The 23,360-nt window shown below is 38.5% G+C and overlaps 1 protein-coding gene across 7 annotated transcripts in view; it reads left to right on the top strand.

Annotated features, from left to right (window-relative positions):
- The window catches only part of ARL15 (ARF like GTPase 15), a 387,266-nt gene that overhangs the window by 127,153 nt on the left and 236,753 nt on the right, over nucleotides 1-23,360 (top strand). For all 7 annotated transcript variants that reach the window (XM_079143490.1, XM_079143488.1, XM_079143486.1 and 4 more), the window contains 2 exons: nucleotides 6,116-6,260; nucleotides 22,560-22,619. In XM_079143490.1, coding sequence (XP_078999616.1) covers nucleotides 6,116-6,260; nucleotides 22,560-22,619 — 205 coding nt within the window. The remainder of the gene's footprint in view (nucleotides 1-6,115; nucleotides 6,261-22,559; nucleotides 22,620-23,360) is intronic.

The raw sequence follows: 23,360 nt of genomic DNA on the forward strand, positions 1-23,360 counted from the left end.
CTTAATTTTGAGCCTCAGTTTCCTTATCTTAAAATGGGAGTTATACAATACTTTTCTTACTGAGTTGTTCTAGGGAATAAATGAATTACTATACATAAATTACCTACATGTGGTACTCAATAGTTCCTGCTGTCTTTGTTTTTGTTTTTGATTTACTAGGACACCCACCAATCATCATGTCTCCTACAGAGCTCAAGCAGCTCTAACTAATCCTCTAACACATTTGGCCTCCTGTCGTATTTTGTTTTGGGTTAGATTTTCAAAAGACAGACCCATATTTGACTATTATAGACTTGGAAAACACTGTGTTCTAAATCAGGTCACTTCAGATATTTAAGAACATCTTCATGTTTTATTCATTTGAACATGCTTAGTATTAGGAAACACTTCTAGAAATTGACTTCCTTTTAAAAACTTTTTTTGCATTGTGAAAACTGGTGAGGGTTAAATGTGCAGGTGCTTCTCTCTTTCCAAACTTCATGAGAAATATATCTAGTTAAAGTTACGGGTGAGTTTTCTTTTGCTTTTAGGTACCAACTGATAGATGTTTCATTAATCTAACAAGTGTTTGCTCAGTGCCAGGCCCCACCCGCTGCACAGAAAAAGATCTGGCTGTCTGTGATAGAAGCCCTTGGGTTTTTGTTTGGTGAGACCCATATTTAAATAAGGAGGAAACACTGTGGGGCTTGGGCAGTGACTGTGTCTGTGAGGAAGTCCCAAAGCTGACTGAAGAAAATTTTCCAGCAACTATACAGAACTTCAATCAAATTGAATTCATGCTCAGAATAAAATCTTGTATTCATGATGAAAAACAGAGCATCAATTGAAACAAATGCCATGTCCCAAAAGGCTGGGAATTTAGCGACTCAGGATGGTAGGAAATACTGGCAGTGTAGGGGCTGGTGCCAGAGTGGGAGGTTTTTGAGCAAGTCTCTCATCCAGAAATATGTAGTTGCAGGACAACTCTGTCACTCAGTTTAGATGCCTGGCCACCCTCAAAAGTCTGTAAAATTGAGCTTTTTGAACCCATAATACAACCAAGAATGACTGTCTTTGGGTCTCTGTGCCAATTTCTATCAGGTGATAAATCAGATACTTAGAAAAAAAGAAAAATACATGTGGCATAACTGAAGTGCTGCAGGTGTGTATGCAGGACCAAGGAGGGCAAGAAGGGATTAGTCCTCTGAAAGAGTTGAGGAGGACTTCCCAGTGGTGGTGCCTTCTAAGTAGAAATCTTAATGGAGATTCACCAAGTAAAAGAGAGAGGAAGGGTGGAGGGCTTTCATTCCAAGCGCACAGGACCTCGAGATAAGAATGGCGAGTGCCCAGACTGTTGGAGGGACTAGTGAATGACTTCGAGGTAGCTAGGATCAGTGAGATGGAAATGTGGAGGGAAATGAGATAGATACACGGTTAGATGCTTACTTAGTGCTTTATAGCGTTGACTCACTCAATATTCACTGACTACCTTCCATGTGCAGTGCTCTGCCAGGCCTGGTAAACCCTGACACTGCTCCCAAACAGAACCAGGGGCATTTTAAGATGGTCTTGTTGGGGGCAGAACCACCAGACTAAAACGCAAGCCTTCATTTTACCCTTGCAATTTAATCTTTTGCTTATCTTTTATTCCTAATCCATGTGGTCCTGTTTATTCTTCGAGCAAATATTCTCAATGTTTATGCCTCTGCATTTCAACTACTCCATATTTCAACTAAAGATCATATGATTACATGATTTGGCCAAAGGCTGTGCTATAACCAGTCTGCCCTCTCTCAGGACCCTGGCACACCATTTCCTCCTAGAACACAGGTAGAAGCTTGTACACACACGCCAGGGGGAAAATTTCTGTGTCCTGCACAATGTATTAGATAGGTACACAGGTTCTTTCAAAGGAGGGTTCATAACTGACCCTGGGGAGCAGGGGGGTGGGGAGGACCTGGTGAAATGAAGTAGTCTAGGCGAGGGAGACCATGACCTTGGTTGCCCCCCAGAGGACGGAATTATAATTCAGACCAGCTTTGTTCTCTGTTTCCTGCTGCTAGTGAGGGCAGTGTTGTGGGTGCGTCTGTCTTGGGTTGAACTGGAATGGGATGGAACTTGTGGAAGCTGCTGTGGGCTAAAGAAGGGGAAGTACTCCGGTCTGGGCTGTATATAGGGCTGCCAGGCCCTTGCCCAGGAAGCTAACTAGCAGCAAAGTTATCTTAGGAAAATGAGCATCGTGATGAACAGTTATTTACCCGTCTGGCGCCTTTCTTAGTAGAATAATGCATTGAACCCATGCCTCATAACATCCTCCTGAAGAAAGGAAGAGACAGATAGTGTTAAACGTTACTGGTTAATCATGGGGAAACTGAAGCATGGATAGGTTTATGGGGCTTGGGCAGAGTTACACAATGCCTCAGTGTCTGGCCTGGGAATGAAGCCCGAGTTTGCCGCTTGCTGTCAGGACTGCCCGACGGCATTGTGTTTCTCATTGAACAGCGGTGAAAAGGGCTGACTCTCAACAATGCAGGAGCTGCTATAGGAGACAAACACAATGAACTTTGGTACAGTATAGTCTAGAGGCCAAAATGAGTAATTTTAAGTAAATTGACTATAAGATCCAAAGCCTCAGTAAGTTTTAAAACAAAACCAAAAAAAAAAAAAAAAAAAAAAGACACAACTCTGTACAGCTTTCGGGAATTGACTCAAACACCATGAACACCCCCTCCTGCCCACCATGTGAAGCGACACACTCTTAAAAGTTTTATTTTGTTGGCTCAAAGTCTGACACTCTTCTCGTTTGCCACGGGATTTATTTATTTACTTCAAATGCATTTTTACTTTTAGGATTCTGTAATTTATCTCGAAGATTCTGCCTCGTAATAATGTCAGCCTTGCATTTATTTCCCCAAATGCCTTATTTCCATAGCCTGAGTTTTAGGGGGAGACTTTTAGTTTGTTCAGATTTAGTTTGGGGTCTTCAACAACAGTTGGAACTACAGGGACTGGAATTCAGGAAAGCCGTGGGGGTGTGCTGGAGGAATTGGCCATGTTTGGTGTCGTGTGCATTCTGCGTGACTGGAACCAGGGGAGTACCCGTAATGGTCCTGGGGAGGACATAGGAAAAGTAGAGAAGTAGAATGTCATTGCTAAATTGTCTTTTATGTCAGGAGTGTCTCAGGTGTCCTGGGATAAGTTTTTATACTCTGGATATTAAGAACAGCATGAAGATGGAATTGTAGAACTTTGGGCCAAAATATGTTGAGTGATATTGGTTGATGAATGATTTCCAAATAATTTGAACAGGGCAATGATAGCAGTCAGTTACATATCATTTCATTTTGTACTTAGGATCTGTAGTAGATTGGACCTCAGTATTTGGGTCTGTCCCCCTCTAAGAGACAGTCCATAGGAACTCCAGCACAGGAGCTAAGCGACAACAGGGGTCTCTAGAGCTGGAATCGGATCTCTCCCTGCTTCCTTCTGCAGAAGCCAAAGAAGCCCAACTACAGAAACTGTGAGCACTGTGGCCTGTGATAGCAGAGCATGGATGGCCTCTGCCTAGTGTGAACAGCTGCGAGTCGGGGGCCATCTTCCAGCAGGTACATGCATATGTACGTAGGACCCTCATCATGAGTCGGGAAGACTTGAGAAAAAGTTGGAGAAAATGAAACAATATCCGTGAGCTTTCTTACAAATCCAGGATGGGATGTGTTGGCATCTAAGGCCGTTTATAGCTGTGGTCACGAATCTCATAGGGGACCACTTAATGGAACTAAAACACGGCCAAAGGAGAGCAGCTGACATGAAGGAGTAGGAGGAGATGCTCTATGAAGGCAGACTGAAATGATTAGGACTCCACAAGCTTGAAAAGACTGAGAGGAAATGGGATTAGAGTTTAATAAATCCACATAGAATATGGATTATAAGATATTGTTTACCAGAAGTCAGGAGAACTTCAAAACTGAGGGTAAATGAATTTAGGACAAAAAGAAACTCTCCTCTACCAAGAAAGTAGATCCTGCACATCAAAACCTTCCTTTGGGAATGATTCTAACTTCTGGCATTGAAGTGAAGTGAGAAAGTCCTGGGTTTCTCTTGTTTTTACACCATTGTGCTCAAGCATGGGGACCCAGTGGGTGTGACTCAGACATCCTATTAGGCTCCGTGCTTCCTTTTTCCTTCTCTTAGGTGAAACTTAACTGTCATTTGTTCTTTGTTTGACACTTCTTTTTTGAGGTGATATCTGCGCCCTCTGCACTGATGGGCGCTGGGGATACTGGGATGGAGATGGACAGACGTGGTTCCCGTAGTGTGATGATTAACAAGAAACTGTGTTCCTCCGCACAGTGATTTCACAGAAGAGCCATGAGCGCGCGACACCAGTTGCTAATGGGGTCTTGGGATCAGAGCAGACTGCCCTGAGGAAGGGAGGCCGAGTGGAGACCCAAACACTGATGAGTTGGCTGAACCAAGAGTCAGGGGAAGAGGGAACAGCACAGGCCAACTCCTGGAGTGGGAGCTTTGGCGTGGCTGGTGGGAGGTGGGCATGGGGCTGGTGGTTGGCTGGAGCTGGTGATGGAGGGCCTCATGGACCATGATAGGGATTTGGGCTCAGAAGCAAGAGGAAGTCACCGAGGCATGTCAGCAGATATGATAATTTTCTTTTTATAAACAATCACAGTAGCTGCTGTCCAGAGAGCAGAGAGGGCAAGAGCAAATCCACTGGAGTTGGTGGGGTTAAGTTGATGTTGTCTAGGTGACTGTGGCCTGGCCTGGAGGGAAGTGGACAGATGGCAGAGGTTTCATGAACTGGACTTGTGGATTAGATAGGAGAAATAGGGAAGAGAAATAATCAAGCTTGATATATGAGAGTGTGACTGCCAATTAGGACTCGGGTTTTATCTGAGAAGAACCAGCACGGGATTCTTATAGGTCTCTTCCCTCATGATGACCCACAGGAGAGGGGTCTGCCTTCCTCCCTTTCCTCCTGCTCACCATCTCTCTTGAATCATTCAGAGCCTAATATTTCTGTTTCTACAAATTCGTACATAGTAAGCCCCCAGTAAATGGATGTGGCATAAGTCAAATATCAAAAACTGCATGAATCGTATTCTGACTCCATCCTCTTGTCTTAACTTTCAGAGAGCAAACACGTTGGTGCAGTGCACAAACTACACTACAGGTCATAGCACCCTGAGGTCAGTTGACCTGAAACAATGTAAATTTAGCAAAGGCTAAGAAGACAGTGATATGTACAGGGATTCATTTAATTATCTTAAAAAGTCTTTTTATTTTGAATTGATATCAAAGAGTTATGAAAATAGAACAAAGAATTTTCCTATGAACTCTTCAATCAGCTTCACAAATCATTAACATTTTACCATGTTTGCTTTATTACAATCCTCCCCTGATGGAGATGGGGATAAGAGATTTAGAATTTCTCTGAGTCAGTTAATTGCAGACATCAAGACCCTTCACCTCTAAGTACTTACGTGTGTTTCCTCAGAACAATGCTTTTCCTTACATAACCACAGTACAGTTATTTAATTCAGGAAATGTAACCTTATGCAACACTGTTATCTAATATGTAGTCTATATTCAGTCTTCATTATTGTCCCAATAATGTCACTTATGGCACTTTTTTTCCCTCCTGATTCAAGATCTAATCTCAGATGCATTTCATATTGTTTTTATAGTCTTCTTTAACCTGGTATGGTTCCTTAGTCTGTCTTTGGCTTTTAAGACATTGATACTTTAGGAAACAGGCCAGTTGTCTGGTAGAACCTGCCTCAGATTGGCTTTCTCTGGCTTCCTCATGGTTGGGTTCGGATTGTGCGTTTTGGCGGGAACGCTGCATGATGATGTCATGCCCAGTGCAGAGCACCTGCCACCATAGGAAAGGACGCCATGGGCTGGACACCTCTCTGCCTGGGGTGGTAAACCTTGATCATCCAGTCAAGGTGGTGTCCTCTGGGTTCCTCTGCTCTAAAGTTACTGTTTCCTTTTTATAATTAACGGGATGTTTATCTACTCGTTGACACCTGTGTAGTCATCTTTAAGACTAAGTGTTACTAAGTCTTGTTTCTATGTTCTTGTTTAAAGAACCACGTTTCCCCTTCTCTCTTGGCAGTGTTTTAGAGCACTTTGCTGCAAGGGACCGCCACCTGCACGGCCAGAGTATGATCTGGTTTGCATAGGCCTCACTGGTTCCGGCAAGACCAGTCTGTTGTCAAAACTCTGCAGTGAAAGTCCTGAGAACGTCGTGTCAACCACAGGTGGGTTTGCGTCAGGCCTCAGGCCCTCTCTCCTTCCCATTCCAGCCTTTTCAGCTTCCTGTGCTATTTATGCAGTCCCTGTCTTCCCTTCCATTTGTAGTTCAATCCTCCTGTCAGTGTATTTATTTCCGTGTTAAATACTCTTACCACTTTTTCAGATAAGATTTAAAGAGGGCTTAATAGCAATGAATTGCTGCATCCTGCATCCCTCTTGCTGAGCATATCAGTGGTGCAGAATAAATCAAGCTCTGGAAAATATGAATCCAAACTAACCCTGAAGCCTGGAACTCTGGTCCTATGACTGAGTGGATTCACCTCAGGCCCTCGGAGGGCTGTCCACCCTTGAAGCGTCACTCCAGTCTGCTTTTGTTGGTCATGTACTCCCTAGACAGCACCACCCACGGAGTCTGATTCTTCATTTTTCAACCTGGAGGATAAGCACTGCAGGGGACCTTTGATCAGCATCCCCATGTCGTTATAAGTCAGCTTAGGATAGTGCTTCTCAATCATTTTCCTCTCAGTGGATGTTGGCGATGCCACACACATTTTGGCTGTCACAACTGGGAGAGAGGTTGCCACTGGCCTCCAGTGGGTAGAGGCCACTGCCTTCTGTACACCCTGCAGTGCACAGGGCAGTCCTCACAACAAAGAACCCTCCAAAGTCGAGAGCTTTTATCACTCCCCAAATGCTTCCTCTTTCTCTTCTGACAAAGGAGCAGGAAAGAAGGGTATAAATTAGAGACAATAAGGGAAGAACAATTGCAGGAGAGAAAGAATAGAGCTGCTGTGGGAGGAGAGCTGACAGGAAAGGACTGGGCGAGGAGTTGACTGGGAAAGTTGAAGAGATTGTTCATTCAGCTGGATTTCTGAGTACCTACTATGTACTGTGGGTGTGAGCAATGATTCTAGTACTGCCGGAGACTCAGTCTGCTGGCTGTGTAGATGCTGAGTTCACATCTAGAAACTTCCAAAGGTCTGGTCGGTGCTGCCTGGCAGGGGAAGGGAAGGATGCTTGGAGAGGTTTCCTTCATTGGATTCAAAGTCGGCAAGCCAGGGAGATAAGCAGGAACAAAAGAGTGGAGGTTGGAGAAGAAAGGATTTCAGGGCAGGGGGAAAGCTTGTTTGAAGGCAGGTCCCACCAAAGTGGGACCTCTCAGAAACCCCATGGCTTCCCGCATGGCTGCAGTGTATATTTAATAGAGTGCTAGGGGGTGAATCCTAAGAGAGGCCGTGACCAACTCTTGACTTACTTCTTATACCAGGCTCAGAAATGAGAGCTTTCCTTGTAGACAGTGCTGAGACATCCACATGTTTTAAGCAAGGAAAGTGCATGATGAGCTGTCCATTTGAGAAGGAGCAAGCTGGCCATGAAGTGGAGGCTAAATTATGAGGAGTACTGATAAGAGGCAGAGGTAGAAGATGATTATAATGGTGCTGCCCGTACGTGCAGGCCTTAGCTCAGCAGGAATGGGAGGAACGGAGAGGAGGGAATAGATAGGGTACGATATCTGAGGGCTAGATTCGATGGGGCTTGGTGATCAGTTGGGTTTAGAGGATGGAAGAAAGAAGTGGAAAATGACTCAATTCTTGGCTTTGGTGGAGGGCGGATGATGAAATTGTTGACCAGGGTGTCCTCACAAGTCAAAAAAATACTGATGGTCAAGGGCCCGACATCAGTTCAGGTCAGGTTTTGCCACCAACTAAGTCAGAAAAAAAGTGCAGGTTTTGAGAACTTTTCAGATGTTAGAATAATAGATATGAAACTGGACTTATAAAGAAACGGCTTGTTGGAGGGTAAGGGAGAGAGTGAGGGATTGGTAATGAGTCAGGAGCCCACAGAGAGAATGAGCAGAGAGCTGGAGTGTGACCTCTGAGCACTGAGCCAGGCCGCCACCACCTTCTTCCCTGAGACGTGGAGTTCTTCCTCCTCTCCCTACTGGACACGGTCCATATTCCTACCACTCAGTACCCGCCACACTGCTTTGTTTACACATCTATCCCCCACTTCTGGGTTGCAGGCTCCTAAGGGCAGATAGAGCATCTCACTTGACATTGTGTACCCACAGTCACAAGGTTTGGGCATAGACACAGATGTTTGTTAAATGAATAAACAGATGATAGTAAATCGAATCTGCATAGTATTTTTACATAAAGTATCTTCTGTGAGCCTCCTAGCCACCTTCTGTGACAGAAAAGAATTTTCATATTCTGTTTTTAAATCATCTTAAGATACAAGGGGCTAGTTATGTGGCCATTGTCACACAGCTAGTGACAGAGGCAGGATGCCAGGAGAAGTTTTCCAGTGAACTTTTGTGGTGTCTGAGGCTTAAGATTTCTGATATGAGTATGTACTTGCTGGCTCTGTAAAATCGTGGACATCTTTTGAGTAATGTGCTTCAAACTTACACAAACTTTATTAGCTTAATAATTGTTTTCAAGCAAAGTAACCTCCAAGATACGTGTAAGAGTAACACAAAGTATACTTCGCACTATCCGAGTTATCTAACTCTACTGCTAGAAGAGCGGTTTTCTCTTCTATTATAATGTAAAATAATTATCTGCAAATATTTGTATAATGTATTCATAAATTATAATGTGTTTTAAACTTTTTCAAAATAATGTTTTCCTTTTGCTGGAACCAATCATAACATTGTGTGCTAGTTGACTTTCTGATGAGTTAGATATTAAGTTGGCTAACATTTTGGACATCAAACTTCGATGAGTTGCAATTATTCTGAACTTGGCAGAGTGCCTTTTTGGAGGCCTCTTTGGAGGTCCTCGCCATCAAGAAGTTTACACTGGGTTTGGAAGATAAGTTTTCTAATGATAAAACAGTTCACATTTATTGAACTTTTATTATATGCCAGGCCAAAGCTAAGACAGAATATGATATGTGCTATACTTGACAATATAAAATGAAAATTAAAAGTGATCATTTCTAATCTAGTAGATCAAAGAAGGCTTTATAGTAAACTTTACATTTGAATAGGGTCTCTTATGATGGGGAGGATTTGAGTAATAGGGAGAGGGAAGTGAGAATCTAAAGCATAGGGGATTCAGAGAAAAGTTTATGGTCTTATTGGGGTAAAGGTACAAACTGCAACACTGTAGGAAGTGTTGGGATCTAAGGCTAGAGATTAGAGAAGTTTCTGGGAGAGCCCTCTGACATTGGAGAGGTGAGCCAGCAGGCACAGTAGTTATTTGGGATGCAAAGTTGCATGTAATTGATACTGTAAGAAATGATAATTATATTGAGTGATATAAAAGAAGGGAAAGGAACAATTATGACTCAAGTTTCTAACTTGGTGTTTGGCTGAATTGTACAAAGAAGTAGAGAAAACATGACAGATAGTTTTAAGATAAAAAGAATGAGGTTAGTTTTGGACTTACTAATTTCGAGGTGTTGGCATGATATCCGACAGTGATCAAATACTAAAAAATAAGCAGATTAGAGACATTTAGAGCTACAGATGTAGATTGGAAGGCAATTTTAATTGTGGATATGGATGAGAGCATACAGAAACAATGGATAGAGACAGGGAAGCAGGTTGCTAAGCACCAACTACATTTCATTCATCTATTGCATATTTATTGACCGCCTACTGTGTGACTGGCCCTGATTTAGGTACTGAGAATGATCAGTTATCAAAGCAGCAAACATCCCTGCCCTTGGGAGATCCTAGCATCTGTATCTGATAAGAAATCTAAGCCAGGCAGTTTGGTGCAATATCATATAAGTCCACTATGGGCAAGACATAAGAAGAACCCATAACTGTGTGATCATTAATGACCAATGGTAGAACAGTTTCAGTGAATGGGGATAGAAACCAATTTCAGAGATTAGGAGTAATGAGTAAGTAAAGGGAATGAACTATAAACTATTGTTTTTATTCCTTGATCTTTTGGCTAAGATTGCGTATAGGTTATTCTTTCAAGAAGAGAGACAGAAAAAGAGAAAGCAATGTTAAGAGAATTTGGTTTTATAAAGAAAGTTTATCACATGAGCATGCTAGTAGTCAGAGGTATAAAGGTGGTCACCTGGGATGAATAAAGACTGAAGATGCCCAAGAAAGGGCAGTGTGTGCGAGAATGAGTAAGGACTTCTGATTCTGGTCAAAATAGAATCTTGTGCCTGGTTTATCTTCCCATGTGAAGCAACCAAGATAACATTTTTTAAGAAAACATGAAGTAGCTGGGTGCAGTGGTGCACATCTGTCATCTCAGCAACTCTAGAAGCTGAGTGGAGGATTGCAAGGTTGGGGCCAGCCTGGGCAACTTAGACCATGTCTCAAAAATAAAAAAATAAAATAAAAAGGGCCTAGAAATAGCTCAGTGGTAGAGTATCCCCAAGTTCAATTCTCAGAACTGCAAAAAATAAAATAAAAAATAAACATGAAATATATAAAATGGTTTTCAAGAAAGTGAATGTAAAACAACAAAGGACAGTCATCCTAGAAAGATGAGAAACAAAAGTGTTGAGCCCTGTGATTGCCCCACTGCCTTGAGAGAGCTTCCAGGCTGTGGCACGGTTCCAGAGGGAGTTGAAGTAGGGTGCAGTGTACTTCCTGCCTTGAGGACATGGAGCTGAGAATCAAGGAGATCAAGCATCTAGAGTTAATAAGACAGAATACTAGACAAAAGAGAGTTGCACAGACAGACCCCTAGAGATGTTCAGAGTAGCTCCCTTGAATATCCTGTAAAATGGACAAAGCAAGCACACGAGGAAGCTACTCAAGGGCAGGAAAAGAAGTATTTGAATGTACTAGGGGTAACAGTGCTTGGTCTTCACATAGGACTGAGATTTATGCCTGTAACCACCAGACAGTCATAATTCATGAGGAAAGAGATAGAGTACCCAACAAGGTCTTGCCTTAGGAATTGACTCTCAGCTGAGTACTCACCTGGACTCACGTAGTAGATCATATGACCCAGTCCCAAAGGCTTAAATGGTTTTCTGGTGGTGTTAATGTAGCCCAGTATAAACCTGTATAAGATTTAGAGAAGTAGCACTCAACAAGGTAAAATTCACAATGTCTGACATTCAACTCAATATTATCAGGCACAGGAAGAGCTAGAAAGACATAATTCATAATAAGGAGGATAAGCATTCATTTAATACTTATCAGAACTGACAATAGATATTAACAATTAACACAGAATTAGCAAAGAAGGACGTTATAACTGTATTATATCTGTTCATAAGGTTCAGAAATGGAAGATATATTTTAAGAAGCCCCTTATAAAACTTCTGCTGGTAAATAATACCTGAGATAAAATATGTATCAGATGGGATTAATCTCAGTTGGTAGAAAGAATTGATGAACTTAAGGACATTGGCATTATAGAGTCTATCCAAGAGAGGGGGGAAGAGCATCAGTGAACTCTGGGACAACTTTAAGTGACCTAATGTAGCATAATTTGCATGAAGGCAAGGGGGTAGGGAAAGGCACAGGAAAAAATGGAAGAAACATTGCCAAACCTGATGACAATTATAAACCACAGATCCAAGAAGCCCGTTGAACCTCAAATTAAGAAATGTGAACAAAACTGTAACAAGATTCACCATAAAATTGCTTGAAGCCAGTGGCAAAAGATATGATGGTCAATTTTATGTGTAACATGGCTGGGCCATGGTGTTCATGGTGGTCTAACATTATTCTGAATATTTCTATGAGGGTGTTTTAAATGAAATTAGTACTTAAATCCTTGGACTTTGAGTAAAAGCAGATTGCCCTCTATAATATGGTTTGATCTCCAGTTAGTTGAAGGCCTGAACAGAACAAAAGAGTGACCTCCCTGGAAAAAGAGGGAATTCTACAGCAGATGGCCTTTGGTCTTGAACTTTGCACCAGCTCTTTTTTGGGTCTCTAGCCTATCAGCTGACCCTGCAGATTTTGGACTCGTCAGCCTCCCGAATGTGAGCCAATTCCTTAAATCAACATCTTTCCCCCTGCCCACCCCTCCCCACTGCCAAGAGAGAGCAAGAGACAGAGACATACACACATACACATGCGTTAGATATATGCAGAAATGTCCTTTTGATTTTATTTTGGGAATTTTGAGAAATACATAGGAGAAATCTTAAAAAGCAGATGAAAGATATTACATTTATGTGAGCTAAGATAAAAATGACATCAGATTTTTCACTGGAAACAATGCAAGTGAGAAGACAATGGAACAGCTTCATTAATGTAGTGGATGTAGGTAGGGAGTTCCCTGTATCCTAGAAAAAATATTTTTAAAAGAAAGTAAAAAATTAAGACTTTGTCCCATATATACAGAAGCTGAAAGAATGTATTACTAGCAGATCAGCACTATAAGAAATGATAAATTGAAGTCCTCCAGGAAGATGGGAAATGGTACCAGGTAGCAATCTATATCCATATAAGATACATGTAAGAATCTGTATCCAGGCCTGGGGATATAGCTCAGTTGGCAGAGTGCTTGCCTCTCAAGCACAAGGCCCTGGGTTCAATCCCCAGCACCGTAAAAAAAAAAAAAAAAAAAAAACCAAAATCTGTATCTAAGATACAAATATTTATCTTATGCATAAATATGGATAAATCTGTTTCCATGTAAGATACATATAAGAATGAAGAGTACCAGGAATGAAAATTTCATGAGGAATTAAGATTTAGTTTACATTATTTAAATAACTTTAAAAGGTAACTATTTAAAAATAACCGTGTATTATGGGGTTTATGTGATATGTAAAAGTAAAATGCATAAGGATAATAACAAATACCATTAAGGGAAAAGAAATGCACAGTATTGTAATGTTTTTAACACTATGTGAATTGGTGTGATAACACTTGAAGATAGACTAACAGAAGACATACTATATACACCCTAAATTAGCACTAAAATCATAGTGCTAATTTAAAAAAAAATTAATTTTTTGGTACCAGGTATTGAACCCAAGGACTCTTAACCAGTGAGCCGCATCCTCACCCCATTTTTATATTTTATTTTGAGAAACTGTCTTGCCGTGGCTGGCTTTGAACTCGTGATCCTCCTGCCTCAGCCTCCCGAGTCTCTGGGATTATAGGCTCACAGTGATATCTTAGATAATGCGGAATTACCAAAAATGATCAATTCAAAAGAAGGCAGAAAAAGAAGAAAAGGGGAGCAAGAATAGATGAAACAAATAGGAATCAAGTAGCAAGGTGATGCACTGAATTAACAGTATCCAGTGCAAATAACCATTAACGATCAAGTTAAACATGAATGTTCTAGACTTCTCAATTAAGAGACTGATTTGATATGATTAGATTAAAAAAAAACCAATTCAACCAAATGCCAACTTTAGGAAATAATTTGTAAATATACACACAAATAGGTTAAAAGGAAAGAATGGGAAAAGATAGCATCATACTAGAAGTGTGATGGAAGTTGCAGTGGATATATTAACACGAGACAATGTAGATTTCAGAGTAGAGAATAATACTGAGGATAACAAAGTTCATTTCATGGTGATAAAGGGGTTATTTAATGCAAGAGTACATAACAATGCTGAACATTTATGTACCTAATAACAGAGCTTCAGAAGACATGAAGCACAAAATGACAGAACTACGAAGCAAACTAGACAAAACTGTAATTATAATAAAGAGTTTTCACTCTTTCATCAAATAATAAAACATGCAGGAGGAAAATCAGCCAAGACAGAGTAGATTTGAACAACACTATTAGCCAACTTGACTAACATAGAACACTCCACCCAACAGCAGAAGGCATTCTTCTCAAGTGCAAATGGAACATTTACCAAATTAGACCATCATCTAGGACATAAAACAAATCTCAATAAATTTGGACAGACTCAACTTGTACTAAACATGTTTGCAGATTGCAGTGGAATGGAATTTGAAATCAATAATAAGAAGACCTTTGAAAAAATTTCTCTAGGTATGGTTACTGAAATACTTCTCAGTAACCTATGGATCAAAGGAAAAATCAAGAGAAATTATAAAGCATTTATCACCACACAACTATACACCATATCAATTTGTGGTATGCCTCCTAAAGCAGTATTTTGGTGGGGGAGGATTATAGAACTGAACTGCCTGTATGAGGAAAGGAGAGCCCCAAATCAGTGCTCCTAGTTTACCTCAAGAAACTAAAAGAGAAGAATAGATTAAAACCAAAGTAAGTGGAAGAGAAGAATAATAAGATCAAAATGGAAATCAATGAAGTGGAAAAGTAATTGGTTATTTGAGAAGGTCAGTAAAATTGTTAAAACTCTTGCCACATTGATCAGGAAAAACCCAAGAAAACATAAATTACCAATATCAGGAATGAGAGAGAAGACATCAGTATAGATTTCATAAATATTAAGATCATAAGGAATGTTATGACTAAATTTTTGCCAATAAATTTGACAACATAGCTGAAGTGGACAATTCTTTGAAAGAAGAGTCTTCCAATCTCAAGAGGAAATAGAGAACCTTGATAGATCTATATCTATTAAAGTAATTTAATAAGTTGGCCTCCCTAGTGAACATTTAAAAAAACACAATGTCAGTTCTCTATGATATCTTCCAGAAAACTTCTCAACTCCTTTTATGGATTTAACTGAATACCAAAACTAGACAAAGACATTACAAGAAAACTCCATGCCAGTATCCCTCTTGAACACAGATGCAGAGATGATAAATAATTGCTAACAAATCAAATCTAACAATAATGTATGAGTAGGATAATTTATTGTAACCAAGTGACATCTAACCTAGGAATATAGTTATTCTCACATTAAAAAAGCAATGTGGGACTGGGGTTGTAGTTCAGTGGTAGAGTACAATACCCTAGATTTGATCCCCAGTCCAAGGAAAAACAAAAAATCATATCAAAATCTGCCCAACTGTGTTAAAGTACATTTGTGAAAATTCTCACAACTATTGTCACATTTTTGGTGAAAGATGAGTCTTTCTTGCTCAGATCAGGAATAAGACACCAATGTCTGTTCTTATCATGTCTACTCAACATTGTAGTAGAGATTCTAACTAACATACCAGGCATGATCTCATCAATAGAGAAAATTTAATTTGAATCATCTTCAACTTTATACCAGTAAATTGGAATTGACTGATACGGATTCGAGCTGATGATATTACAGATCTGAAAACTGACTTAGAGGATAGCTCTCAATATTAACATGGAGAATGTTGCCTTTATTTTAGAAGAAGATAGGGCGTGGTTTATAACTGTAAGTCAAATATTGAATTCAGATAGATGAACAGATTCTCCAAATATTAAAAGATGGAAAGGAAAACGTCCATATACAAGCAGATGTAGAACTTCAGGTGGAAGGTTATTAAGTGACTATGGTAGTGAAGTGATCTCAAAGTAGTATTAGGAAGCAGGGCTTATGCTGGGAGTCATAAGATAAGGAAAGGCTCTGTTAGTGGAAAAAGAAAACGTATGCAAGAAAACGTTGGAGCATGGAGAACACTTTTCCTAACAAAGGTGAGGCTTCATACAGTTCAGCGAAAGGCTTTGTTATGATCAAGGTAGCGCTGCACTGGGCATGAGAAGTACGAAGATGCCCCAAAAAAGGGGTAGATGGTTGTCAGTTGGGTCTTTGTGTTCATCACAATGAAAGAAGGAGGGCAAGATGTTAGACAAATTATAGCGATGGCAGGGGGTTGGGGTGAAGGAGAGGCAGCAGAGAGCCAAGCAGGCTGACTTTAGGTACCAGCGGACCCACAGAAACCATTACGTGTTAGAGTTCCAGGTGGACATTGCTGGCATCCTAGAACATAAAACCGAGGCTCAGCGTTCTTTTTTGGGGACTAGCTGGATATGTGTATGAGTGAAGGACAGAGGAGGTGGAAGCAAGGTATTAAAGGAAACAAAAGCATCAATAGTAGAAACTGTAACTAGAAGAAAGGAGAAGTCAGAAAGGCTTATGTGCATGTGGATGACTCAGTGAAAGAGAAGGGAAGAGCGTATAGCTGGGGGAGCCTGTAGAGAATTTTTCACAAAGGAAGGGATCTTAGGGACTTGAGCATATAAAATTTAGTACTGGAAATCTAAAATTAACAAGATCAACATAAAAAGAAACAATACCATTGAGAAATATTTGCATCAAATATTAAGATAAGAGTTTGTGGCTGTGTTACTTAGAGAATTCAATCACTTTTACAGATATCATTGAGAATCTAATATAAATTATGTTACATCCACAAAGAGATAATTCATAAGCAGAAAAAGTGACAAACACATGGAGCAGGTTCAGCTTTACCAGAAATTCATATTTATTAGGTAATAAAAAAAAGTTAGTTTTATACTTAAATTTACCAAAATTCATTTCTTTATGATCAGACCCAATACTGGTAAGATTGTAGTAACCTTGATATGCACATGTATTACTGATGCCACTGTGACTATTATTGTCCCTTTCTTGGAAAACAATTATTCATATAAACCAAAAGTTACCAAAATACTCATAGACCCACTAGTGATGCTGATCGCAATTTATTATAAACATGTTATTTAAAAGAATCTGTATGCATAAGGCAATTCCTTACAACATCTTCTTGTATAATAGCTAAAACTTAAAAGCAATGTCAGTGTCTGACAGCAAGGGAGATTGTTAAATGAATTATGGCACCTCACTTGAAATGATTATGATTTTAATATGTATATAATCTTCTGAAGAAAGTGAAAAAATGAAATTTACATGTATTTTTAAAGTTAAAGCATGGAAAACTGCATTTGCACATAAACTGGAAATAACGTAAAATCACTATGTACTTTGTTAATGTGGCTGAATTATGCTGAACTTTTATTATTTTAAATTCTTTTTTGATAATGTTTTGACACTATAAAATCAATTAAAAATGAAATGTTGGAAAAGTTTTGAAGAATTAAAAAAAGAGAATCTACATTAAGAGCTGGTTTCTTATGAGATGAAAACGTATCGTAAGAAGGGCATGTCCATCCAATTTCAGCAAGGCAAGAATGCCTGCCTTTTTTCCAGGAAGAAAGGGAATCCAAACTTTATTGGATCGTTAACTTCAGCATTCTTTCAGCTTTGACATAATTTTTAAAAGACACTTAAATTGTCAAAACTCAAAGGGCCAAGAAATCCTCTAGAGAGCAGGACCTGGTTAGTGGAGAGAGAAAAATTGGGCATCTCACTCTTTGGTTTAAAAACAAAAGTGAATCCTGTCCGGAGCAAATTCTTGACTGTGTCTTCCTGAGAGATTTGTTGATAAGAGGGGTTGTTAAACTGTAGATTACACAAATATTCACCTTTTTTTTGTTCCCCCTTTTTAAACCAGAAGAATGGAATCTAAAGTCTCAGGGTAGGATAGTGATATATCATGGAGAACAACCTAGAGAAAACTAAACACTTTGAATTGATAAAGGTGAGAATATCTTGAGGGATATATATTTCTGCACTTGAAAAATTGTCAAGTAGTATGTCATTCAGTTAAAATAGAAAAAGATTATGACAGTTTGAAAGAAAAAGTTCATGAAAATTTGAATGAAGCATTTAAATAACTTTAGTGTTAGCTACAGATGTGTTAATAAGTGAAACAAGTTAGAGAGTCAGCTTTGGGCATCTGCTAAAGAATGGTGTTTTCTAAATACCAGTAGATTAAATTTCCTTGGTGACATTGAAATTGTATTTAGAAGAATTTTGCTAGATTTTTATCCAAATATCACAAATACTTATGCTATGGCATAAATGATGCTCTTGGCCCAGATCAAGACTACCAGATCTATAGACTGTCTTTCCCTTCCGCAGTTCTTAGAGTGACCAGGAATTTCAGAAACATACATACATCAAGTATCTGTGTGATTGTGTGCAGCCTTGGAGGATTCAATGTGTAGGCCCAAGTAAAACACTCATGTGTTCCACATGATGAATAAAAATAGACCAACCTTCCTACCAAAACTAATTTTGTCATAATTCCAGGAATGCTCTTTCCTGCATGAAAAATTTCAAATCCATCTTCCCTGCATCACAGGTTTTGTTGGATTTAAGGATTGCAAAACAAAGACTGAAAGACTATGCAAACAATCATTTCCCCAAAGAGTTACTAAGTCATATATTTATTAAAATTTGTGGGGTTAAATCTTAGGGGAGGTTTCAGTCTTACTAATGTAGCTTAGATAGGCCAGGAAAAAATGAGTGTGTGGCTTCGGCTTCAGCCATCAAGTTCTTTGAATGGAGCCTGGGGAGACCTACCCTTGAGGGCTTCAGCCAAATACTGGAGGCCATTGAGAATCCCACTCAGTGGTTACTGTTATTTCCTTCTCCTTGCTGATTATAAATAATGCAGTCCTAATTTTAAAGGAAACCTTGTAGAGGTGATCTAATCCACTCATTTTGCAGAAGAGGAATTCAAAGCCACAGCAAAGGGAAAAAATGTGGCTGGTGAGTCTGAGCACCATGACTAGCACTCCCAGGCAGTGTCTTGTCTCCGTGACTCATGCGAGGACCCTCAACTCTTTGAAGAAGCAAGGGGTGATAACACCATCATGGCTTAGTTGATTGGACATTATCTGTCCCTTCTGAGTTCCTATTTTAATTAGCAATATCAAAAAAGACAACTTAAATTCTTACTGTCATTTTTATTGCATTTTTAAGAAAGCAGTGTCATGTAGACCTGAGAACACTTATTTGGACTTCTCATGTTCAATTATTTATAAAAAGATCAAAGTAAATTTTTGAGTTTAATAGGAATGTGTAACGCCAAGTTAGTTCCACCAGTATTTAGGCTCAAAGTTGAACAAAATAGCATAATTCTTTCAACTCGTTGGTACATGGAAGTGGTACAATGCTGTGGAGTTCTGTTGACAAGACTTGGGGTCAGGTTTTGAATATAGTACTTAGTACTTTTCACTAGGTCCTTGATGCTTCTGTGCTACACTTTCTTCTTGACTTTAACTTCGGGATTGTTGTAACAGCTAAGTTAGCAAATAGAGGTAAATCCTTAGCATCAAACTTTGAACAATATTGAGATTCAGTGGTGTGCCAAGCACTAGCCTGGAATACAGGATACACTGTACTTTGCTTCTGCATTGTGAATCCTTGCATTCCAGTGGGCAAAATATATAAGCCAGACATACTGATATATAGTTACTATTGTGAAAATTATGCAGAAGCAGTGAGTTTTGGAGGAACATGGATTCGGAAAAATCAACCTAGTTCAAGGACACCAGAGAAGATTTCCCTGACAAAATAACTTAGTCAAAAAGCTAATAAAAGGTAGAGCCAGAATTTGAAACCAGATGTTTTTGCTCTAGCGCCCATGTTTTTATTCCTCAAAGAAATCCTTTGAGAAAGGTGTTTTGATGATTTGACTTTTGTATCTCTACTAAATATTAATTCCTCCTCTGTCCCTGACCTCATCCAACCCAGTGCACAGAAGTAAAATACAGTGTGCTGGTTGCTTTTCTTGGTTGCCCTTCTGGTGAATTCAAAATGCTGTTTTAAATTTTTATTTCTGTTTAATCTTTGCAAATGCTGCAGATGACTAATATAGAAAAACACTGTTTTTCTTTCATGAAAAGAAATGACTCCTGAGAGTGATTACTAGTTCAAGTTTTTTGTGGCCTACTTTCAAAAATATTCAGTGTATACATGGACATGTTTGTATTCATATGAGCGTATACACATTCTTATGTTTCACCTGAATTGACTAACTTGAATGATGATAGTTAAGCCCTAAATATATTGTTAATCATAGAACTATATACTCTGAATATCTTTATAATATCATTCTTTTATTGCATGCATTCAAAATGATTGCCTTACACAAATGGATAATTATGATTGTACTTTTAAGAGTGTACTATTATAATTATTTTTTTCTAGACTGATTATTTAGACTTTGTCCTCTGAACATTAATTAATACAGCTATACTGGAAAAGTAATATGGAAATGGCATTATGGAAGACTGTGTATACCTTTGCAATAATCTAGCCACACATGTTCTGTTTGAGAAGAAAACATTTATGAGTATTCTGTAGAAACATTTTATATGCCTATGATAACATTTCTAGGTTACTTTGCTCAGTATGAACATTCGAGAACATTTTTGTTGTCAATTTATTATAAAGACTCCACAAGGATTTAAAGTCAATAACAGCAATACCATCTGCCAGTTGGATTAATAAATTTCCAAAATTGTATTTTGTGTATGGGTGCGGACATTACTGGAAGAATATTACTTCCCTTTGAGTGCCTGTATTTTCTCAGCTTTTAAGAATCAAAGCTGTTAAACATTTCTGGTGTGCTCCATCACTTTCTTTTCCAAAGTTGGGACCTGTCCTACTCCTTTGGAAAATCCATACTTGAGTTGTCCTGAACATAACCACTAATAAAACTTTTTAGCATTTGCAGAGGGCATTTTGTTTCCAAGATTTCACAATCATTGCCTTTTAATCCATATAACATCCATGTGAGATAGGTTGATACATTCAAGCATCCAAGTCTCCTGCAGTGGAATTTTGGTGCCAACAGGAGCATTGTAGTTGGCACTGACTTTCCTTAATTTCCCAGAGGCCAGACACCTGGAGAGGCTTTCCTGCAGGCCCAGGGTACATGCCAGTGTTTCAGCCACATGGGACTGCCTCCTCATTCCTCTCACCACTTTACTAAGATTGAGGGACTTCATGTACCAGTAGCCCTAATGCTGCACTGACTGTATCCATCTGCATTAAACCTCCAAGGAAGGATATGTTTTGGAAGATTCTCAGAGGGCCCAGTGAACATTCACTTGTGGTGCAGGAAATTTCAACTATTGACACCTCCATTAAATCAACAGAGGTACTTTTCATGACTGATAACTCTTACTTTAGTGCTTGATTAATAAATGAGCACCCAAATTTTCTGTCTTATGAATTTGTAATATATTTAGGCAGGCAGCCATTCTATATACCTAATGATTAAATGATCAACAATTTAGTATCAATTAAAACATAATTCCAGAAGACACACTGTATGTTTATTGTGCATAAGGAACTGTGATAAACACAGTATGTGCATTGTCTCATTCTGATCAAGCTAGAATTGAAACCTAGTTCTGTCTGCTTCCAAAGTTAGTTCTTTAACCATTGCATAACACTGCCTTTGATGGAGGGCAATGAATAGTTTATCAAAGTACTAGGTCAACATATAGCCAAGGAGTGCAAAGGATAGGCTGGACTAAAAAGGCACATGCTGATTTCCTTTTTTATAAAGCAAAGCAAATCCACATAAAAGAATTGTTCTTATCCACACCATACTTTTATATATCTTTTCACCTTTTCAGTCACCTATCATAACTTGTTTTAAATAAAAAGTATTTGTGTGGTCTTCTTTATTGATAATTTCTTGGAAAAGGGTCTGTGTTTCATTCCTTTTGTATCTGTTAAGTATTAAGTAATGTTTAAAGCCTTAAATGAAATGGATTCTCAGACACTACAGATAAATTAACTTTAAAGTTTTGTGTAGCTTTTAATAAACACACACACACACACACACACACACACAAGTACGTGGCAAAACATTCAAATGAAAGAAAAGAATTTCCCTTCTATTGAAGGCTTTCAGATCCCCCCAGTGTTCCTGAGAGTCATTACTACCTCAAGTTTTTTTGTGACCTCCTTTTAAAAATATTCATGGTATATATAGGCACATGTATTTGTATGGGTGTATGCATATTCTTACATTTCAACTGAATTGTCTAACTTGAATAAGTCCTAAAAATATTGTTAATCATAGGACTATATACTCTGAATATGTTTTTATAATATAAATCTTTTATTGCATGCATTAAAAAATAATTACCTTACACAAGAAAATAATTCTCATTGTACTTCTAATAAAATATACATCTGTATTATTAATCATGCCCTTAAAACACTGACATGAATATGATATGATATAAGATGATCACAATTTAAATACCTTAATCTCTAGGATTTCCCAGTTGTATATGCAAAAAAACCACTGGTCATTCACTTTAGAATTTAGATGCAAAGGCATATAATGTTTTCTTTGAAGCTTCTCTATACTTCCAAATGACTTTCTTACAATTGATAAAAGTTGCCCAGTGGCATAATATATTAAAGAACAAGACAATATTTTGAAGTAAAGGGAATAACATCATATTTTGCCATAATTGATGTTTTCAGAATTATAGAAGATAATATGAGGTTGTCAGCCAATTTTAGAAATTATAAGTTTCTTATGATCTATGAAAAGTACATCCTGATCTGCCAAAAAATAGAGAATTTGAGCATCTTAAGTATTTTAATATTTGCTAATTCTTATGTTTTTGTTTTTTTTTTTTAAATTTCAGGTTTTAGTATAAAAGCAGTGCCATTCCAAAATGCCATCTTGAATGTGAAAGAACTTGGAGGTATGGCATTTAAAATCTTTTCTGTGTCTTACCTTAACATTACCAACTTGATATCCATGTATTATATATTATTAAAACATGATAACTTATTCCAGGTGATTCCTTTTTACCTTTTCTCTTGATAATATACATTTAAGAAATACTTCTTTCTCTTTTTATGTAGATTTGAGCATTTGTTGACGATTTCCAAGAGACAAAATTTTTTCCTTTTGTATGAATTAGGGAACTATACTAATAACAACTGATATATGCTATACTCATTGACTTCATTTGTTGAAAAACTCTACTCTTCTTGAATGAAACATAAAAAGAATTTTAATATAATCAAACTACACAGGGCAAAAAATTATATTTTAGTTAGTATTTATGCACAAGATTTATTGTATTCAGTCTTTTTAGAATGTATTTGTTCCGATAATAAATCTTTGCCAGTGGGTCTTTGCTGGCCAAGCACATTTATTGGGTAGGCTGTACCCCAAGGCATACATCACTCAGTCTTCCATTACACCCTCTGTCTGGCACATTTTGGTTGTATTTTATGTCAGTCAGGGTCTTAACCCATGTAAATAGATTAACAAAGAAATCAGTCAATTCAGTGAACCTACTAAATTTTCTAATGGCACAAGAAAATGGTGAACGCTCTGTAGTTCAGTATAATATCAGTGAGTTTAATGGCTTAGAAGAAAGTTCTCTTCCACCTCTTTAAAAGCTTTGTGATCTTGACCTTACCCTGTTTTTCCC

Source organism: Sciurus vulgaris (assembly GCF_902686455.1).
Source record: "Sciurus vulgaris genome assembly, chromosome: 6".
Taxonomy (NCBI): Eukaryota; Metazoa; Chordata; class Mammalia; order Rodentia; family Sciuridae; genus Sciurus; species Sciurus vulgaris.